Source organism: Paramormyrops kingsleyae, chromosome 25, assembly GCF_048594095.1.
Source record: "Paramormyrops kingsleyae isolate MSU_618 chromosome 25, PKINGS_0.4, whole genome shotgun sequence".
Taxonomy (NCBI): Eukaryota; Metazoa; Chordata; class Actinopteri; order Osteoglossiformes; family Mormyridae; genus Paramormyrops; species Paramormyrops kingsleyae.
Window position 1 is genome coordinate 28,041,473 of NC_132821.1, and position 19,855 is coordinate 28,061,327.

The following is a 19,855-nucleotide window of genomic DNA, read 5'->3' on the forward strand; positions in this document are numbered from 1 at the left end:
ACTGAACAGCCATGATTGCGGAGGCATGATCGCAGCCCGTCTATGACACCTCCAGATGAACTCCGTTATATTAAACGGCGATGTCCGAAGAGTAGCCCGGCGCTCGGATTTTAATTTTAATATAAATTATAACCTCTGACTTCGACGGATGCTTGTTTGACCGCGTGCCTGAGCAAAAGAAGGAGAAACCATGTCGCCTTTTTTCAGATGTGAATAAAATAGTTTTGCACTTCGTTGAATCGCCGGGTCTCTAAAACCTGCCTTACTTATATGACTTAAAAGCAGTGTTTAATACCGGAGCAAAGCGTATTCTAATGAAAACCCATAATGTCAGGGAAACATTACAAAGCTCATGAAGTCAGTTGCTGCATCAAATATTTCATATTTGGATTCAACATTATATTTTGGGTAAGCGGTTGCTCGTTTTACTATTGGGATGGTAATTATGAACGTAGCGGTTGATCCATTTGCGATGTGCTGATGTTAGGCCCCATCTTATGGGCTAAAATAAATCATTTTATGTCGGATTGTCTTTGTTTATTTCTATTATATTCAGACACCGTGAATATATGTACAGTTGCTGAAGTTTAGATTAGTTTATAGTGTATTTCACCTGTAATGTACGGACAGAAATCAAAACTTGCTTGATTTGTATCAAGATGTGTATTTTAATTGGATTTTTAGATCGACTGGCTAGCATCGTACAGGCAGGCTTGTTATTTAGAGACGTTCTCTAAAGACCTTTAATGTAATTTATCTTCATTTAGGCAGTGGCCTTAGCATCCTCATTGTGTGATTCAGACGAGCGCCTCGATGTTGACGTGTTATCGATTGATACCTTTATTGTGCAGCCAGGCAACGTTAGGATGTGAATTTCGGGAACATCGGTCACTGGAAAACGCCGTTTTCTGGTCTGCATTTACGCCTATTCAAACAGCTAATGTATATATTTTTATTTCCGAATATTCTGAATATTATGGGATGCAGTAAATAGAAAGTGTTTTCTTGTATTTTAACGGACCCTAATATTTTAGCAAACTGGGATAATTCAGGGTAATACGGTATGGCGAAAACGCATTTTAAGTCATAAACGTTCATGGCTAGTAGGAAACTCGTGCTGCATTTAGTCTTTCCCGGTTTATCGACGCGTGTATAATGGCTTTGCAGTGGATACTATTTCTGTCTCGCAAACAATTCAGACTTGGGAGGGGGGGTGGTTCCTTTGCCTGGCTGTGATGTCGATAGGAATAATGTCGACATCGTGACCGTAGCTCCGTGAAATGTAACCCCATTTCCCCGCTTATTGCCCGGCGTCCGTCGCCTGGTCCCTCCCCGCATTATGCGCTGCATAGAGGGGGGATGCCACCCGCAGGGCCGCCTTTATTAGGCGGGGGAGGGAGATAATGAACCCCCCCCCCCTTCCTATTTGAGAAAGGGTGATGTAATCCTGGAAATGGTCTTCGGAGCCCATTATATAGTGACCACAGTGGTACAGAAATAGCGCGTCATATCCAGATAAAAATACTTGTTTGCGTTTGTGAGGTGGGAGATCAGTGTGACCCGCATAGGCCTACTGCTATCTGTTAAGGTACAGTAGGAGCATAATCAGTACGAAACATCTGCCTCCACACGACACGGCAACAGCACCGATAAGGAATTCTATTCGCAGGAAACATCCAATCCCAATAAAACAGCCCCTATAAACCATGTTTATATGCCACCGCGGATCCCTTCTGCGTGGCTGTCATTTGCCTTTATGTATTTTAAAGCAGTTTATTTTCAGCGGCGTATGATCCCTGTTACTGGGGCTGGCCATGCAGACGGTGTCCCTTGTTGCACGTTTTAATGCCGATGGCTGTGTAAGGATGCGGGTCTCCCCCGCTAATACCTGCAGGGACACGTGTCTGGATTCACAGCAGGGATAAGGTTACTCTCTGGGAGCAGACTCAAGTCGCGTTTTTTTTTTGGACAAACCTAATCCGTATTCAGCTGAGTCAAGTGAGATTTCTTCAGGGGCTTGAAGAATAGCTAACTGGGTATGATGATCATGGGCGTCCTTATCCCCTATGCCAATCAGCGTCTTGTTTTTCGCACTTTTTTGACATGGCCAGGATCAGTCCCAGCCTCTCCTGTCATTTCCCTATTTGGCCAGCTGGTGTCGCTGGCCATCCCATTCTGTGTTACCCTAGTCTTGCGCCCTTCACTGTTCCCTGTGTGATCCCCTGCGCCCCACGCCACTGTACTGCTGAACAGATGAGCGTGAGGCTGAGAACTGTGCATCCTTACAGTCGTGGGTTCGAGTTCGACCAGAAACCATCCCCAAGTATGCTGGACTTCTGGAGTTTTGTTTTCCCCCTTGTTAATCATCTTCTGTTTATGTATTTCAGTACTGGTCCTTGTTTTAGGTTTCAGTTCATATTTAGTTTTGTAGTTATTCTCTGTTTTACTTTATGTTCTTAGTTTCTCCTAGTGTCTGAAGTCCTCAGTGCTTGTTAGTTACCGTCATCCGTCCCTGTAGTTACTAGTGTGTAGTTAGTAAAGGCCCACACCCATCATCAGGCCCTTCTTATCTGTGTATTTGAATTCCTGCCCTTGTTCTCTTCCTCTGTCAGCCATTGCATTTGTTCTTGTTCTTCTCTGTGCATATGCTCTGCGTTGTGTTTGTTCCTTGCCAGTGTTTCCTGAAGCTGTCGGGTTCTGTTTTCCTTTGTGTTTGCTTATAGCGTCTTTAATTCTTGTTTTGTCTCCTGTCTTTTTTTTTTTGTTTGTTTTCGATCCCTCGTGATCCCTTTTGTTTTTGCTAGTCTGTCTGTTTTCAGTAAAGCCCCTTGTGGCCATCCGGCTGCACTGTCGATCATCCTTCCCATTATGCCACGCCATAACAGACGTGATCCTCGTTGATGAAATACCAGACAACCTTTGACACTAACCCTACATGGAAGGAAAAGGAACTCAAAATGCAAAATGGGGACAAATCCCAGTATGTGAATGGAGAGTCGTGACTAGTCGCCTATGGACTTTATGCTGTACGGTGCTATCCAGCACTGTCAAATGTTGTCCCTTCTAGCCACAGTGTGTAGCGCCATATCTGCACCGGTATGGCATGAGTTCTATGTTGATTCGCTAAAAGGACTGCAATATTTTTCAGTAATGAACTGAATTGTCCTGGCAAGACACAGACATCCTTGTGCTAGACTTGTATGTAGGACTGAGGTTTGTTTGCTTTAGTGCCTCATCCTGTTTTTCCAGGAGTGTTACACTGCTATGCAGTGTGGGTGTGAAAAGAAATTCACTGCATAGAGCAAGCCATTTTTCCCCCTGTACTCATGGATGCGGTCACATGACCTGAACCAGAATGATGTCATCTATCTTGGCTGACCATCAGGATGTCTGCATAAAAAGGGAAACTCGTAATGACAAACCTGCCTTCATTTCTTCATCTTTTTTGCTTTGTTGACTTGGGTTAGTCTGCACCTTGTTTTGCTCCTTTAAAAAAAAAAAACAAAAAATGAATTTTCTGTCACTTTTGGGTACAATATTTCATCTTCATTAGAAGGATGTACTTCATGAAACATTCCCTCTCGTAGTCATTTTGAAGGACATGGTGGAGGTGGTTGTTGTTCTTAAGCCCTTGTATGTTCTTAGTTTTCATTGCTGTCTTTTGTTTTGCCAGCAATAATATTATTTCCATTTGAATCACTGCAAACCAGCCCTGGATCCAGTCTTACAAACTGAAGAGAGACTGAAACTAATATGTGGTGTTTTTCTTTCTGAATGCTTGGGAGATCAACCCAAACAAATGCAGTGCCGTCATTAATTCTCCTCACAGCCTATGGGTAGCAGAGAGGAGAAGCCTGCTTGGCTGTGAACCAATAGGATGGTGCTGGATAAGTTTTGTTTTGCCAATCATTAATTCACACTCTGAACTGGGAGGTTGGTGCAGATGTGTTTTAATATCACCTCACCCTGGACAGTCCGGGTCTCCTGCACTGGAACTCTTGTTCGCTGAGTTTGACATTGATCTGAGCAGAGCTGAGGGAGATTGACGCCTCTTTGCCCAAAGACTATCCGGCTGTCCTCAGAAACGTCTCACAGTCTGTGGCTAAGCTTGTTCTTCTGTCAGGACCTAGACGTTCAGGAGGCATCTGTGTAGGGAGTGGCTTAGCGGGCTAAGTCTCCGTGGCTGTGATGGGAAGATTGCTAGTTTCAGCCCCCCCCCCCGAGTAAGGCCCTTACCCCCCCCCCCCCCCAGCTCCAGGAGCACCACATGATGGCTGACCCTGTACTATGACCCCTGAACTATGAAAAATAAGATGGGATCGGTGAAAAGACCAATTTCTTTGTTCTTATACTTGTACTGGTGCGATGGCCAATGAAGAATGATACTTAAAAATATCTGTCACACATTTCTTTGTGTTGCCAAGCTGGGAGTTTGGGAGTGTTACCAGTGACCGGGGCAGCACCCCCAGTGATCGTGGCTCTCTGATTAGCAGTGACCCAAACCAGGTTTGCTATGTCCGCCCGAGGTCCGTTTAGCTGATCTTGCTTGGATCAACAGTTTGGTTCCCAGGGGTGGTTCCACCCCCCGGTCACATTCCAGCGAAGTAGCCCGGGCTTTCATGCTGCTTGCCGGCCGCCGCAATTCCAGTGGGGCAACTAACGTTTTTTTACAGAGGTGGGGCTATGAAGTGGGTACTGCAGTTCATTAACGGACGATGAAAATGAATTGTTTGCGGTACAATGCCCGCCTTGTCCCTTTGCCAGACAATGGCTTGGTTTGCAGCTTGTCGTGATTGTTGTTATTGGTGCTCATTTTAACAAAGAGAAGCACCAGTATCATATGTCAAGTAATCAATAGCCCCTTTGCTGTCAGTTTTGGGTATGAGTTATTTGTGTCTGGCGATCATTCTCTGTAAGCAGATCTAAGCTCCCTGTATATTCTGCCATCTTATACCAAGCTTACGGTGTTGTTAACGTTAACGCCCCCCCCCCCCCCCGCCCCCCAGCCCCTCTGGCCCCTGTGGGATTCAGCTTGCAGCTGCCGCCTACGAGTGCTGACAGGATGGTGTGTTCCACACCCTCCAGCGTGCCGTGCGACGGGATTCTGTCCTGTTTTTTTTTTTACAGTCGCGCCGGGTGATGGAAAAATAGCGGTCAGATTTCAGTCTTTTTTCTTTTTACGTTGAGTGAAAGTTCCAGATTTAACGGCCAGCGTGAAGTTAATTAACCGGAGGCCTCAAACTGCCTTGTATTGCCCAAAATAAACATTAATTGGTTCCTGGCGTCATGGTAACATAACAGTACTGCCGTGTCACTGGGGGGGCAGGGCAGGGTAGAGGGACATAAAGACACACCCCTTCACAGGTGTGGATAGGTGACGTCATTCCCAGGCGACCTCGTTTGGCGGGGGCCACAGAGTCCCTCTGTTCTGCTTTTCGGAGCGGCTCGTTTGGGGGGTAGCCGTCTGGTCGTTCGCCGATGCTTCCGGGGTTTAACTGCCGGGATTTCTGTTCTCGGCCCACGGACTAACCGTGAGAGTGTGTTTTCACAAGGCGCCGTCATTCCCTGTGGACGTCTGTGACGTCATTTGAGGTCTGACTACATGGGCCGCGCCGTCGTGGCCCAAATGCCACGTCGCGCAGCAGAGGCGAACTGAAGGGCTATTTTGAAAACTATGTTGGAAAAAAAAACATGTAATATAAGCAAACCACTCTGGCAGTAAACATGCTATTAATATCGAATGCAGATGTTTGACAAAAAGTCTGTGGTTATTACAGATACTCTGTACCTACTGGAATGTTTTGGGCTCACATGAGACTGGGCTGTTGTGGGACAGATAGGGCCACCTGATTATTCCTGTTTGATGATGTAATGGTTCTGTTGCTGTGGTAACTCTAAGTGCAGTGTATTATCGTATTGGCCAAATGTCATTGGAAATGACTTGTATTCAGTTTTAATCTATTAATCCATCTTCTAGTCACTTGATGAGGTCTTGGAGTGGTAGGGGGGTTGGGACCCAGGGTACAAATCAGGGGGGCACCTTGTATGGGCTGCCAAACCATTGTGGGGCAATTTAGAGATGTCAGTTACCTGTATTTGGACTGCCAGAGGCAACAAAGGGGGATTATAGAAATGTCCAACAGAGACTGAACCAACACACCAAAAACCCCCAGTCACCCATCTGCCAGTACTGGGAGTGGAGGCCTTTCTGAATGGGCCTTGTGTTTCCCAGTCTGGCTCCGACCCGAGTGCCTGTCACCAGCTGGGATGCAGCAAAAGCCTCTCCTGTATCGGCACGGAATCAAAGCGACTTGCCGGAATCCACTTGGAAGTGGAAACTTTTCCTTATTCATGGGATGAACGGGGCCCGACTCCAACTTGGAGCACATTCGGGACTTTCTAGCAGATTCCGACGGCAGGCGCCTCGCTGCGCCGCTAATGAGCTGCCGTTCTGCTCAGCGCATCGCATGACGGTCTCTGCTGGGCATTTTGTGTCCGAGCCGCGTGCTGTTCCTGACCAGTACCAGGACAATGCCGACAATGCGTGAGCCCTTGGTTTCCTCTGAATCGGTAGATGCGTGGGGCGTGTGACACCGAGGATCTCCGGGGGCTGGATGAGACCTTTGGTGGGGGGTGTATGTGGGTTGTGAAGTCTGGATGTTTATACCATCGGGGTCTGACACATGGGGACCAGCCTGTATTGAGCTTAGGGGATGCAGAGAGGCATTCTGGGAGAGCGAGTAGGCAGAGGGGGGTGTGCCAAGCACCTCTGCTGTCATGGAAACCATCTGGATGGGTGCCCATCCAGCCCATAATGAGGTATCCGTGCGATCATTGAGGTTCCTGCTCCTCTGGCTTTAACAGCCTCTGTTCTCTCAAGCTTTTTATGCGGCACCTAAAATTCAAAGGAGCTTGACTGGAAGAGTTATTTCATTAGTGTGGTAATGTGTGTCGGGGGATAAAGACAAATGCAGACTGAGATGTGCAGAAAGGCGGCCTTGTCAGCTCATCTGCTAGAGCCGGCACAATGGAAACACTTTATAGTTCTGATCTGGGGTCAGCAGTCACGCACTAAACCAGCCTGCTGCCAAGCCACACAGGACCCTCTTACACATGTGCTCGAGCACACGTTCACTCATGTCAGCCCCTTGTCTCCCAAGGCTCCTTCATTTGTCTGCTTTAACAAAGCCTTTGCGTTGCCATGGCGATGTTCTGGAAATTCAGTGACGTTTCTTTGTATGTATCTCCGTGACGCCTGTCCGTGGTGCAGCTGGCTAACTTGCTGGTCTCTCTTTTGTTTATAGCTGCTTGGCGTGGCCTTCCTGGGCATTGGGCTGTGGGCATGGAGTGAGAAGGTGAGTGTGATGCCGCCACGCCCCAGTGTGAATGATGGCACGCGTGGGTGTCGGAGGGCGTATGAGTGCGTGCAGTGGAACACTCCTCCGTGTTCCCATGCTGCAGCCAGAATTTCAGGGGAAAAACACGTCCATAGAAAAACTGGCTGAATCTGGATCTGGATGGAGCTCTTCAGGTGTAAATCTGAGCTCTGAAGAACCCTTAGCTCTGGCTTAAAATGATATCAAACATGTCGGCTGAAGGTCCTTAACAGAGCCACACTCCCCCTGGGCTTCAGGGCATCTTAACCACCTGGGATCAATAACCCCATTTAACGGGCATGTTCTCAAATAAAGTTCCAATAAAACTGTACTAATAAATGCCAGCATTAAAAGTGAATTCAATATACACTGATTTAGTGTCAACAATGAGCCATTTCACTGTGGTGAATTAAGCTCTGACGTGAGCGTACCATTAATCATGTCTCTGGAAAAAGCATCACCAGTTACTATAACAGTGCAGAGGAGAACCGTCCGATTATGGAGCACAGGTGAGATATGACTGCGCTCTAGACACTAATAGGGGTTTGAGACGTGAAGCAGACGGCTGACTGAAGCCTGAGATTAACGGTGAGGGAGAGCCTCGCTGACAGGCCAAACTCCGACATATCCGTGAGTGGCTCCCCCTGCTGGTCACTGAGGACCTGCTCAGATTTACATCCCGTCCGCTGTGCTGGCTACGAGGCAACGGCTACACCACGTATGGTTTAGAGCGAGAGGAAGGACAAGAGGGCCCAGAAATGCTGACCGGCTAAGATGGCGAACAACCACATCGACTTGGCGGATCAAAACGTGAGGAGCAGGGAGAGTAAATGATGAGTGGGGAGAAGAAATGTCTGGCAACGTGTGACGTCTTACAGCTGGAGCCTGTCTGACATACCCTGCTGCACCTAGACATTACCTCTGTGGCTTATTAAGGAATTCCCCTCAGTAGCTGAAGAGGCAGCAGACATCTGGCAGACATCGGGAGGGTGGGACACACCTGTAGAATGGGTCCCGCTTGGTGAAAAACCAGCGATGAGTCACCAAAAAGGGCAGATGTCAGAGGCACGCGGCCTACAGGAAGTGAGCTAATGGCTTTGTCATCTCAACGCTGAGGATGGTCCTGGGTCCTGTCAGCTTAACGTAGCGTACAATTAGCTCTGAAACACCCAGAACTAATTCCTGAACATTCTGACCTGCACACCGCAGTGCTCAGGGCCTGGCTGCACACGGTCAGCATGGCTGATTGTGGTATGTTGTCTTCTTTTATAGATTTGGTAAGAGATCACACACGGATCTCTCCCTGCGTATTTACCGTTTGCTGAAACCCTCCACACCAGTGTTCTCAGCATTTGTCTTTAAATGACAGATTCCAGGTAGATGTACATTGATCTAGGCAGTTAAATAAAATGATGCTTAAATGATCTTCATGTTGGTGTAAAACTATGATATTATGTCTGTCAACGTGTGTCAGCTTAGCGATTTTAAACCTAAAATCACGCTGTAACTATCTAATACACCCATGATTTTTTTTGATTGACCACTACCACACCTGCTGTGGCTGATCTATACCTCATTGAGTCATTTAACTAACTAATTAATTAAGTGAGCAGGTGGTGAAATGTAACCATGGAACGGCTGAGGTGCCCCTGAGGAGAGGTTTGGGAACTGAAGCGGTTGTTCATCCAGCATCATTTGTTTTTGCATCACTGTTAATTTGCATACGTTAAAATGTTAATATATATATATTTTCTGAGCAAATATACACACCCAGATACATCGACTTAAACATTTTCCTAGACTGGCTAAGACAGTGGTTGCCAATCTTATCCAGATTGGGCCAATGTGTGTGCAGGTTTTTGAGGCAACTACCTAATTAGATTACTAATTAGAGGACTGATTGGCTGATGAGTCCTCACACCTGGGTTTGAACAGCTGACCTACAGGTACTTTTGCATAGTATTATAACCAAATTGATTCATAGTTTTGTGGATGGTGAATTGATTGCAGAATCATCTTTATGTGTATGTGATCTCCAGCAGCCTTTCTGAACCCTCTGCTCTTCATCCATTAGGGTGTCCTTTCCAACATCTACTCCATCACAGACCTGGGGGGCTTCGACCCTGTCTGGCTCTTCGTGGTGGTGGGTGGGGTGATGTTCATCCTGGGCTTCGCCGGTTGCATCGGCGCCCTGAGGGAGAACACTTTCCTCCTGAAGTTCGTAAGTCGACCCCCTTGCCGCCGGAGAGTCTCAGATTCCCCTCGTCTCCCTAAGAAGCTCCTGGCAACGTTTGCATATGTTGCCGTGGCAACGCCTTTTCGGGAATCGCGGCCAGACAGCGGAATGTCAAAACAAGTTAGAAATAAAAAGCAGTATAAAACAGTGCGGGTGGGGGTCACTGTTTTGGGAGGTCAGCTGACTGTGTTTACAGTTTATATGTTCCTTTTGACTGAACGCTCCTGAAATGTAAGTGCTGACAGAGATCTCACTTTGGGAGCCAGTAACTCCAGTTGCTCCGTGTTTTACGTGGGAGGCAGGACTGTGGGTGTGACCGGTGTGAAGGCCGTTTGTGATCCGCAAAGTCGAGACTGGCATGGAATTTCAGAGCTATCAGTGAGAACTGCCTGAGTTAATTTGCTTCTACCATTTGATTTAATCTCCCGTTCATAGAAGTAAATAAAGGTCCCAAAGACAAATGATCTGTTTGTACTCCATGCAATGAGCTTTTAAAATGATTTTATGAAAATTTTAAATGAATTTTAACTATTGAAATTAGAGAACAGACGATGAGGAATGGTGATAGTGTGTAACTCTGACATATGCTTTGCCTCTGATTTGTATGGATTGATGTGTCTTTGACAACAGGAATGAAATTCAAGTTGTTTTTGGATTGCTGAAAACTGTGTGCTGTCCCAGTCTACAGATAACTGGTCTCAAATTCAAACTGGTTCTCTTTGTTATGATACAGTGCTCACAGACAGTCTTTGGATGCTTGCTAAATTCAGTAAAATTATTTCATATTTATTGGTTTTATAAAAAAATTGCTTCTTTCATATGTTTACAAAAAAATATATTAAAAATACATTAGAAACAACTGGAAGTTTTGAAGCAAAACATTTCAAGTACTAATAGATTGAAACCCAAATTGTAGCTCTAAGAGAACTGTTCTGAGTTAAATAGTTCATTGACAAGCAGTTCCACTGGGTGCTTTTTAATTAGTAACACCCTGATAATGCCATATAACACCAAACATTTGTGTTTGGTATCCCTTTGGGAGCCAGTGACTACAATTGCAATTAATAACAAAACGGCAATAATGGTAATGAGCCAGTCAAAAATAATTATGACACTTAATAAAAAGAAAATCTTTGTGCAGAAGTTATGTGCAGATATGTTAAACATTGCTTCTCAATGGACTTTCGTTATGAAACCAGAAAATTTGCAACATTATTACAGAATTGAATAAGCATTCCAAAGACTTTCTGTGAGCACTGTAAGTGGTGACTCAGTTGTCCTGGTGATGATAAATATTATACTTTTCCACAATGACCAGTGTCCAAGTATCTAGTGCAAACAGAGGCGCTCACTTCATCCCTTCCAGTTCTCCGTGTTCTTGGGGATCATCTTCTTCTTGGAGCTGACCGCCGGCGTCTTGGCCTTCGTCTTCAAGGAGTGGATCAAGGACCAGCTCAACATCTTTATCGACAACAACATCAGGGCTTATAGGGACGACATCGACCTGCAGAACCTTATCGATTTCACCCAGGAATATGTAAGCATGCTGCCGTCGCCGATGTATAGCTCTACCAGGGCTCTGTTTCCATAGGAACTCCTGGCCAGGCACCTTGCTGGGGTACGTTTCCCAAAAGCATAGCTGTGAACTACATTAGCAACTTACTCATGCAACTGAATGAGTCCAGCTACATAAGTTGCTAACGGGAGTGTTTGTGATATGCAGCCCTGATGTCTGCAGACTGTACAGAGCCTTGTGGTGCTGTTAAAACATTCTAACAATCCTGCCAGTCGATTCCAGTTAATAGATAAGTGTGACAAACTAGAGCCAAATGTTGAGTCTCCTTGGTTTCCGCCTGAGTCACAATGGAGTCATGGCAGAGTGACAGTGGAGTCACAGTTTCTTGCTTGCTGGGTGACAGCTCCTTTTTTGTCCTTCCCAGTGGGAGTGTTGTGGGGCCTTCAGTGCTCACGACTGGGACCTCAACGTCTACTTCAACTGCACAGACTCCAACCCCAGCCGTGAGAAGTGTGGAGTACCTTTCTCATGCTGCACCAAGGACCCCGCGGTACCAGTGCCCTCACACAAATCCCTCACACGAATCCCTCACACAAATCCCTCACACGAATCCCCCTCCCCAATGCCCCTATCCTTCACTTCATCCTCTGTACAGCTTAACAGCAGCTCTGCCACAGAACAGTTACAGAAAGGACAGAAAGCACAACAAAGAGTCAGCTAGACTCCAACAAAGAAGCTTTAGCAAAGAGGGAGATCTCTGGTTCAGGCCCTCATTAAAGCCTTCATGCCAAAGTGTTTCGGGGGTTTAACTAAGCCAGTGCTTCGGGGGTTTAATTAAGCCAGTGTTTTGGGGTTTTAACCAAGCCAGTGTTTCGAGGTTTTAACTAAACTAGAGCTTTGGGGTTTTAACTTAGCCAGTGTTTTGCGAGTTTTAACTAAACTGGTGCTTCTGGGTTTTAACTAAGCTAGTGCTTCGGGGTTTTAACTAAGCTAGTGCTTCGGGGTTTTAACTAAGCCAGTGTTTTGGGAGTTTTAACTAAACTGGTGCTTAGGGGTTTTAATTAAGCCAGTGCTTCGGGGTTTTAGCCAAGCCAGTGTTTCGAGGTTTTAACTAAGCTAGTGCTTTGGGGTTTTAACTAAGCAAGTGTTTTGGGAGTTTAAACTAAACCAACTGTTCAGGGTTTTAACTAAGCCAGTGTTTTGGGGTTTTAATTAAGCTCTCCTCTGTGGTAATCTGTGAGCCCCGTGCCGCTGTGCCCCGTGGCCTGCCTCATGTATAGCTGGGGGGAGGGGGGGCACTCAGACAACACGGGATGTTGGCGGCCTCTTAAAAAGCGGCTGGTACAGGGCCTGGCTGATAACCATCAGGGTCTTTCCCCAGGCTACAGCTTCGCCAGACCGGCGCTCACATCTCAGGCCAGTTACTGCTAGCTTGGGAACCTCCCACGGAGCAGCTCTGTCCCAAAATCAACCATGGCTCCCCAGAAATATGGAGGAGAATAAATTATCTTTGCTGAAATATGCGACTTAATATTCCTTCAAATATTGTAACCGAAGTCACATTTTATTTAGATAAATGGAATATTTGAACATTAGCAGTATGAATGCCATTCGGATAATCACTTAAATGAACAGATATAAACACGTGTACTTTGGTTTTTAAAAATCGATCGCAGATGCTGTCCATCATTTAAAGTGAGTCTCAGGCATCCTTTAGTCTGGTCTGGCTGGGTGCGGGAGGGTGGCCCCGACACACGCAGCTAAGACTAACCCAAAGCCCATGTGATCTCATTGTAGGAGGATGTCATCAACACGCAGTGTGGCTACGACATACGAGGAAAACCGGTGAGCCGACCTCGCCCCCCCATTCTCTTTTGACCCACCACCTTGCTGTCAATGTCACCCCTTCATTGTCCTCTGTTTGACTCTACCTCCTTCCTGCCCTGTCAGCACTTCCCCTTCATTGTCCTATATAAGCTCCACCCCTAGCTTCTCTTGACTCCACCCCCTCATTATCTCCCAGTGACTCCACCCCCTAGATTCTCCTACCTTCTCTTGACTCCACCCCCTCATTATCTCCCGGTGACTCCACCCCTTTGCTGTCTTTTTGACCAAGCCCTTTCGTTCTTCACACTCAGAACCACCCCCTAACTGTCTTTTTGACCAAGCCCTTTCGTTCTTCACACTCAGAACCACCCCCTAACTGTCTTTTTGACCAAGCCCTTTCGTTCTTCACACTCAGAACCACGCCCTAACTGTCCTTTTGACTCAGCCCTGTTCTCTATCGTCCACGCCCCCTTTCTGTCCTCTGTAGACCACGCCCCCCCTCATCATCCACTGTGGAATCTGTTCCTAAGCAGCCCTCCATCTCCTTAAAGGTTTTGGCTCACCATGTCGGAGCATCTGCAGCTCATTCTCTTTACTCTCGTGCTCTTTAATGTTTTCTTGGAGTCGATGAGCAAAACAGAGCTGTGATCAAACTCGGCAGGGGCTTAATCGGCAAGCCGCTCCAGCACGGGGGGGGGGGGGCTGACATGTGAGCCCACTGGTCTCGGGGGCTTGGGAGGGTCATCGATGTAGTGGGGAAGTGAGGAGGCACTGATCTACAAGTAATATCAAAAATACAAACCTAGAGGACAACAAAGAAAGCTAGACACCAGAGAAGGCAGAATTATGAGGGCTTTGGTCTTTTTCCCTGCCCTTGATTTATTTAGTCACTGTGTGCTCCCCCCCGCCCGGTTGCCTCTTGGCCTTGTGATGAATTTACCATTGTTCCTGTGCAGCACGGATGGTGCTAATTAATAGGGTACATCCTGCTGAGGCAGGTGCAGAACCATGAACAAACCTGTACTGAACAAACACCTTTATTTAGAGAACAATCCAATGGTCTTAGGCAGTCAAAGAAAATTATGTTTAGATGATCTTCATGTTGGTGTAAGACTATGATGATACGCCTGTCAAAGTGTGTGAGCTCAGTCATTTCAACACCTAAAATCACCCCAGTGTTTGCAGCAACCGTCCAATACAACCATGCAATTTGACTCATCCATCAGCTAATCGTTTGACTAATCATTACCTCACTGACTCTTATTATCATAGCAAATTAATCAATTAAGTGAGCTGGTGGTAGAAGTTACTGTATCCCGAGTTGAAGCTGAGGTGTCCCTGATGAGGTTTGGGAGCTGACCTGGTGTTCATCTAGACATCCAATGAGATATCAATCATTTTTTGGAGAACAGAAGAAATTCATATTTTTTTTACTCTTAATTTTCATGTGTCCTAATGTTGAATTGTGTTTTTTTTTTGTTCTGAGAAATATATGTCTACTACTGAGATAAACAGCCTTAAACATTTCCTTTAACTTTGCACAGTAAACTTCTCCTTGAGTTTAGCACGGACACGTTCAGAAACTTCATAGAAGTTATTCACACAGATGATGGCAGACCCACAAATTCAGCATCATATTCTCGGGATTCTTGAGATATTTTTCTATTTTAGTTTTTTTTTCCGGTTGGCGTTTAGCAGAATTCCAGAAGCACTGTTGTGCTGAAGAGTGAATTTTTCCACTGGGTCGTTACCTAAGACGTTGATAGCTGATATTCGTCCCGTGGGGCTCCATAAATGAAACGTCTCTGCTCTGGTTCCAGGAGTCGGAGCAGAAGATGTTCATCCACGTCAAGGGCTGCGTCCCCCAGTTTGAGAAGTGGCTTCAGGACAACCTGACTGTGGTGGCGGGGATCTTCATCGGCATCGCGCTGCTGCAGGTGAGCGCCTCCTTCTGGTGGCACAGTGGGGTGACTATCTCCACCACACAAGGCTTCCCAGTAATTCCCCTCACATTCACCTATCAGCCAAGGCAATCGCATGACTTGTATGCAAAACTGAGAATACACAGAATCTTACAATTTACATTTCTGGGTGGGCTGTCAGTAGAAAAATAAAATCAGTCTGGCGGCCATAACCCTTTTGTGAAACACGCCTGGAAAGCCAACATCTGTTTCCAGTCAGTCCCGGAACATTCTATTGCACGATGACCCCAGAGTCCACCGTCGTGTCAGAGGAGTCCCAGACCCTGATGGGACGTGTGGGGGTGTAGATGAGAAGGGAAATGCTTCAGGGTGACGGAGCACAGCTTCTGGGGCGGCTAGGAGGAATGCCCCAGAAGTGGGCCTGTAGTGGAGCATTCTGGGTAAAGTAGAGATGCAGCACTGCCCTGCACCATAAAGATCAACCGTGGTAGATACAACACCCAGATATAAAAAACATTCAAAGACACATGCTGCCGCTGGACTGTTAAGCAGAACCGGCTACAGAGCACATATATCTCCGGCTCTGTCTTCTTTACCCCGGCTACCAGAAAAATATAGGATAGAATTTAAGATTCTTTTATTTACTCTTAACAATCAGACGTACACTTGTATCTGTGACCTTTCGACTGCAAACTCAGCCAACGGGACACTCAGATCTTCATGTTACCCCCCCAGGTCTAAGTATAAGGCCAGGCCTGATGGAGCTTTCGTGGTTCTAGCCCCCAAAAGCTGTGGAACAGTCTGCCCATGGACATTAGATAAGCCAGCAGTATGGGCTCTTCTAAATGGCATCTGAAAACTTATTCGTACAGACAAACCTTTTACTGATGTTCCTATATATATATATATATATATATAATTTTTTTTTCTTGTGACATTTATTCTTGAAAGGTGCTATTTAAACAAGCTACATACTTACTTACTTAACAATTACTGGAAGATAGAAGCTCCACGGATCCTGATGTCGTTTCTTGTTGATGCAGATGCGTTTAAAACTGTCAAACTAAGTATTCAATGATTCTCTGGCTAATTCTTTTGTGTTTTTTGTTTTCCCCTCCAGATTTTCGGTATTTGCTTGGCCCAGAATCTCGTGAGCGACATCGAGGTGGTGAGGGAGAGCTGGTGAGCACGCCTTGGCTGTCTTGTGGTCTGTCAGGCACGCCTCACATTTGGTTACATGCTTTTACAAACCTTCTACACCTTTGAGCGTTTGGTCTATTGTTCAGGACAACAAAAGGAGGTACCTTTGCCCCGTAATATGTGGGGAAGATCTGGTATCGCTTCTGGTGGCCCAGTCCAGCTTCCTCACACAGAAGACTCAAGGATTAATTACAGATACATTTTCAAACCTGCCCTTGTTCATCTTTGTTTTGCAGTGAATGGATTTGGATTTTTTTTCATGTTTTCTCAGTAATTTTAGTCCCTGGTTTTATTATTAACTCTTTCACAATCAGGTAATGCAACCTTTACTTTAAGCACCCATGAGCTGACTATATAATATAGAGTTTTTTTTTAATGTATAGTGCCATCTAGTGGCAAGGATGTATAAAGGCAGTTTATTTTTTTAAATGAATATAAAGTACAGCATTCCAGGATGTTTTACTGAGGGCACTGGAGCATCTTAGGGAAGGTTGGACTGATTAGTGGTGACACGAAGTACTCGTGTGAGGCACAGGGGCACTGAGCTTCGGACATAGTGGGGACAGTGCTGGTCCATCGGCTGCCTTGCCAGGGGCATGCCGGGCCGCGCTCTGCGAGAACGGGGGACCTGAGCCAACAGTCAAGATAAATCAGTGGGCTGCTTTCCATTCCCCGGAACAAAGACCTTCTGTTTGCTGTGGAGATGTCCAGAACTGTACAAAACAGTACTGACTGCCGACGTCTTGTGCCACCCACAGAAACCAGTTGGAGGAATTCTTATTGCTCTCTGTTCCAGCATCTATAGCAACCTGTTTATAATGGTGAATCCAGGTCAGGTTGATGGTGGTTGCTGCTGGTACCAGCTACCTGTGCTTGCCTTCTGAGCATGCCCAGTTTTCTGTGCCCTTTAAATGCCCCCCCCCTCCCATCACCCCCATGACCTTTCTCAGTAGCAGTGCAACTCTTTCCCTCTCTTGCAGTTTGTACAGCTGAGATTGTAGCCAGCACCCCCTACTGGACTTCCCTGTTAACGCAGGTAGGTATTACTCCACAGCCACTAGGGCAGGGTTCCCCAGTTCCGGTGCTGGGAGGCCAGTCTGTGACACAGTTTGTAGATTCCCTGCTCAAGTGCTCCTGCTAAACCTGCCAATTGGCAGGTGAGCTGAATAAGGTGTGTTTGAGCAGGGAAATCTGCAGACTGTTGCAAACTGGCCTTCCAGTACCAGAAGCGAGGTACCGTGCACTATGTAGACTAAGTGGTGTTTCCTGCAGAGTCTGGATTTTTTTCCCCCCACTAAGAATGATCAGCACATTTCATTCACTTCATTTAAGCTGATTTCTTCTCTCCTTCCGCAAGGATCACGTCAAGCTCATCACATCAACGCCTTCGAGAGAAGGACAGAAAAAGCTACAACCGCGTAACTCAAGAAGCTGATAAACTGGAGACTCCCTGTACAGCATCTTTCACAACGTGTATATACAATATAGATAAATATATTCATAGTTTTGTATGGGTATCATGAGTTTTTCAAACGCCGGTCTGTACAGACTGTCACACAGAGAGCAGCCGTGTACGTACAGTGCATGCCTGATGGGGGCACCAGAGTTACTATGGTTACTTCATGAAATCACTAAGGCTGGCACTATGCAGATTACCAGTAGCAAAGTCTACACTCTATAGTGTGTGTACAATTTTGCAAAATTACTACACAGTAAGATACTAATTTGTAACGCTAAACTCTCTGATCTGACATTTTGTATAGGAAGTCTTTACATGAAATGTTCTAACTACCTAGAAGGTTGTGTCCCTGGTTGTACACTGTGTCACAGCAGCCAGGAATGATATTAGTTTGTACTGTGGAGAAATATTACATTGTTTGTCTTAGGAGGAGGAGGGGAGTCTGTCCATTCCTCAGCATTATTCTAATTAAGATTACGTAATTAAGGCTGGGTGTGCCTCACAGGAACGGCTAACTCCTTGCCAAATGGTCGATTTGTAAATACAGCCTCAGACGTTGGAGGAGATTGTTCTGTTTCGTATCGTTAAAGGGTAGTATTGTCCCGATTGTTTCCACGTGTGGTGTTTTTAACCCTCCCTGGCAAAAAAACTGCAGTCGAGGAAATAGCTGAAGTCTGCCCCAGATCTGATGCCGCTCACTTGCTGGAGCTCTCCAGATCTGTGTGTCGTGGGAAGTCACACAGCCCCAACCTGGAGATTCATGTGTGGAGAGAAGCCTGACTCATCTGACACCGGATTTCTCCACTCTGACCCAGAATTGTGGCGACGTACCCAGCACCAGGGGGTACTGACCTTTGAACTTTCACCTCAACCCCCAGCCCCAGTTCAGCATGGGAAAATACACCCCCCCCCCCGATGTCTGTACCCACTGCCACAGGCGTAGGAAATAAAAACGGGAGGAAATGACCAAATGTGGCGTCTCGTGTGTTCCTGAAGAACAATGACACACTGCTCCTATGTGGCCAGCAGAGGTGGGTAGTTCTGCTCCAGAAAGTAAAAATCCAGACCAAGATTTTGTTTCAGTCACCCAGTTAAATCTACCCACCTGTGGAGGCCAGAGACCTTTTGAAGGACACAGCTAATCTCCCATGGTGCACCTGTTCTAGCAAAGCATTTAAAAATGTGAACGTGTGCTGATCTAAGTAGGGTTTTCCCCCATCAGAGCGCTTCATCTTGCTCAGCTAGCATCTAAAGGAGCACTATTTAAAGAGCAAAAAACGATCGTTCACGATTAGCTTTAATATCGGCATCATTTCTTGGTCGTCGTTTTCAGTCCAGCGGAAATGTACGGCAATCATACTTGTGCTTAGTGAGCGGCCGGACAGGATTTCCTGGTGGTCATGGTGATGAGAAGGGGTGCTGCAGGGAGTGATACACAGAAGCCAGGTGCTAAACGCGGGTACGGTAGAGTGCTGTGGTGTGAGCTCAGCACTGTGGCTGAGCTGCTCCTATAGGGATGCTGGCTCCAGCACTATGTCATGTGACCTCCACCACGCACTGAACACGGCACCAAGTCAGCGTCCTAAACACTATGATTTGGAATTTCTTGGGAAATTTTTATCGAGGACGACCAGCAGGGGGCACCCATCACCTGTTCTCTCAAACAGCCGGGGGGGAAGGTGGGGTGAACACACAGCAATAGCCCCATCTATGTGGGGGTGGGGGGTGGAGTGAACACACAGGCCTCTGAGGATGAATGCCGGTACGTCACTGACGGGACAATGAGCAGCCAGGCCAACAGGGGGCGCCGTCGCGACGATGTAGAAAAAAATGGTTCTGTTTTGCTGGAAGGATGGTGAGGGCGTCTCGGATGGGGCTCAGGTTTCATGTCGGCATGCAGAGGCGTTATGGCGATGAGGCAGGACTGTGGACGGAAGGTCCCTCAGCCCTGCACCGTCAGCCTCTGCTCCGTCAGCGACGCCTGCCGGGCCACCGTCTGGTTCTCATGCGCTCGCAGCTTGGCCACCAGGTCCAGGAAGGGCAGGTTCCGCACAGCTCGATGCAGGGGCTCTGCGGTAACACACAGCGCGGGTCTCAAACACAAATCAGATGTGAGTAAGCGCTGAGAATTCTGGGACCCCGGCGCTCACTGACCAGAACCCATGATGGAACAGACAAGGATCATGGAGTTGTACTGGATCTCGGGGGCGCTGTGCTCGTCCGACAGCAGCCTGTGCAGAACCTGCACCAGGCCGCTTCTCTCAAAGTCTCCCTCCGCCACGTCTGCGCGTCACGCACAAAAACACACAATGTCAACAA

At 46.8% G+C, this 19,855-nt stretch overlaps 2 protein-coding genes across 4 annotated transcripts in view; one reads left to right on the forward strand and one right to left on the reverse strand.

The window, feature by feature from the left end:
• LOC111853095 (tetraspanin-5-like) lies at positions 1 to 18,507 on the forward strand. Its single transcript, XM_023829661.2, has 10 exons — positions 1 to 408; positions 7,305 to 7,355; positions 9,451 to 9,597; positions 10,979 to 11,149; positions 11,553 to 11,678; positions 12,926 to 12,973; positions 14,776 to 14,892; positions 15,998 to 16,059; positions 17,058 to 17,113; positions 17,435 to 18,507. Exons 1-9 carry the CDS (start codon positions 328 to 330, stop codon positions 17,068 to 17,070), a joined length of 816 nt encoding a protein of 271 aa, XP_023685429.1. The 5' UTR covers positions 1 to 327; the 3' UTR covers positions 17,071 to 17,113; positions 17,435 to 18,507.
• The window catches only part of LOC111853094 (rap1 GTPase-GDP dissociation stimulator 1-like), a 22,961-nt gene continuing 20,722 nt past the window's right edge, over positions 17,617 to 19,855 (reverse strand). For all 3 annotated transcript variants that reach the window (XM_023829657.2, XM_072707606.1, XM_072707607.1), the window contains 2 exons: positions 19,691 to 19,819; positions 17,617 to 19,606 (listed from right to left, as the gene is read on the reverse strand). In XM_023829657.2, the coding sequence (XP_023685425.1) occupies positions 19,479 to 19,606; positions 19,691 to 19,819 (257 nt within the window). In that variant the 3' untranslated portion in view covers positions 17,617 to 19,478. The remainder of the gene's footprint in view (positions 19,607 to 19,690; positions 19,820 to 19,855) is intronic.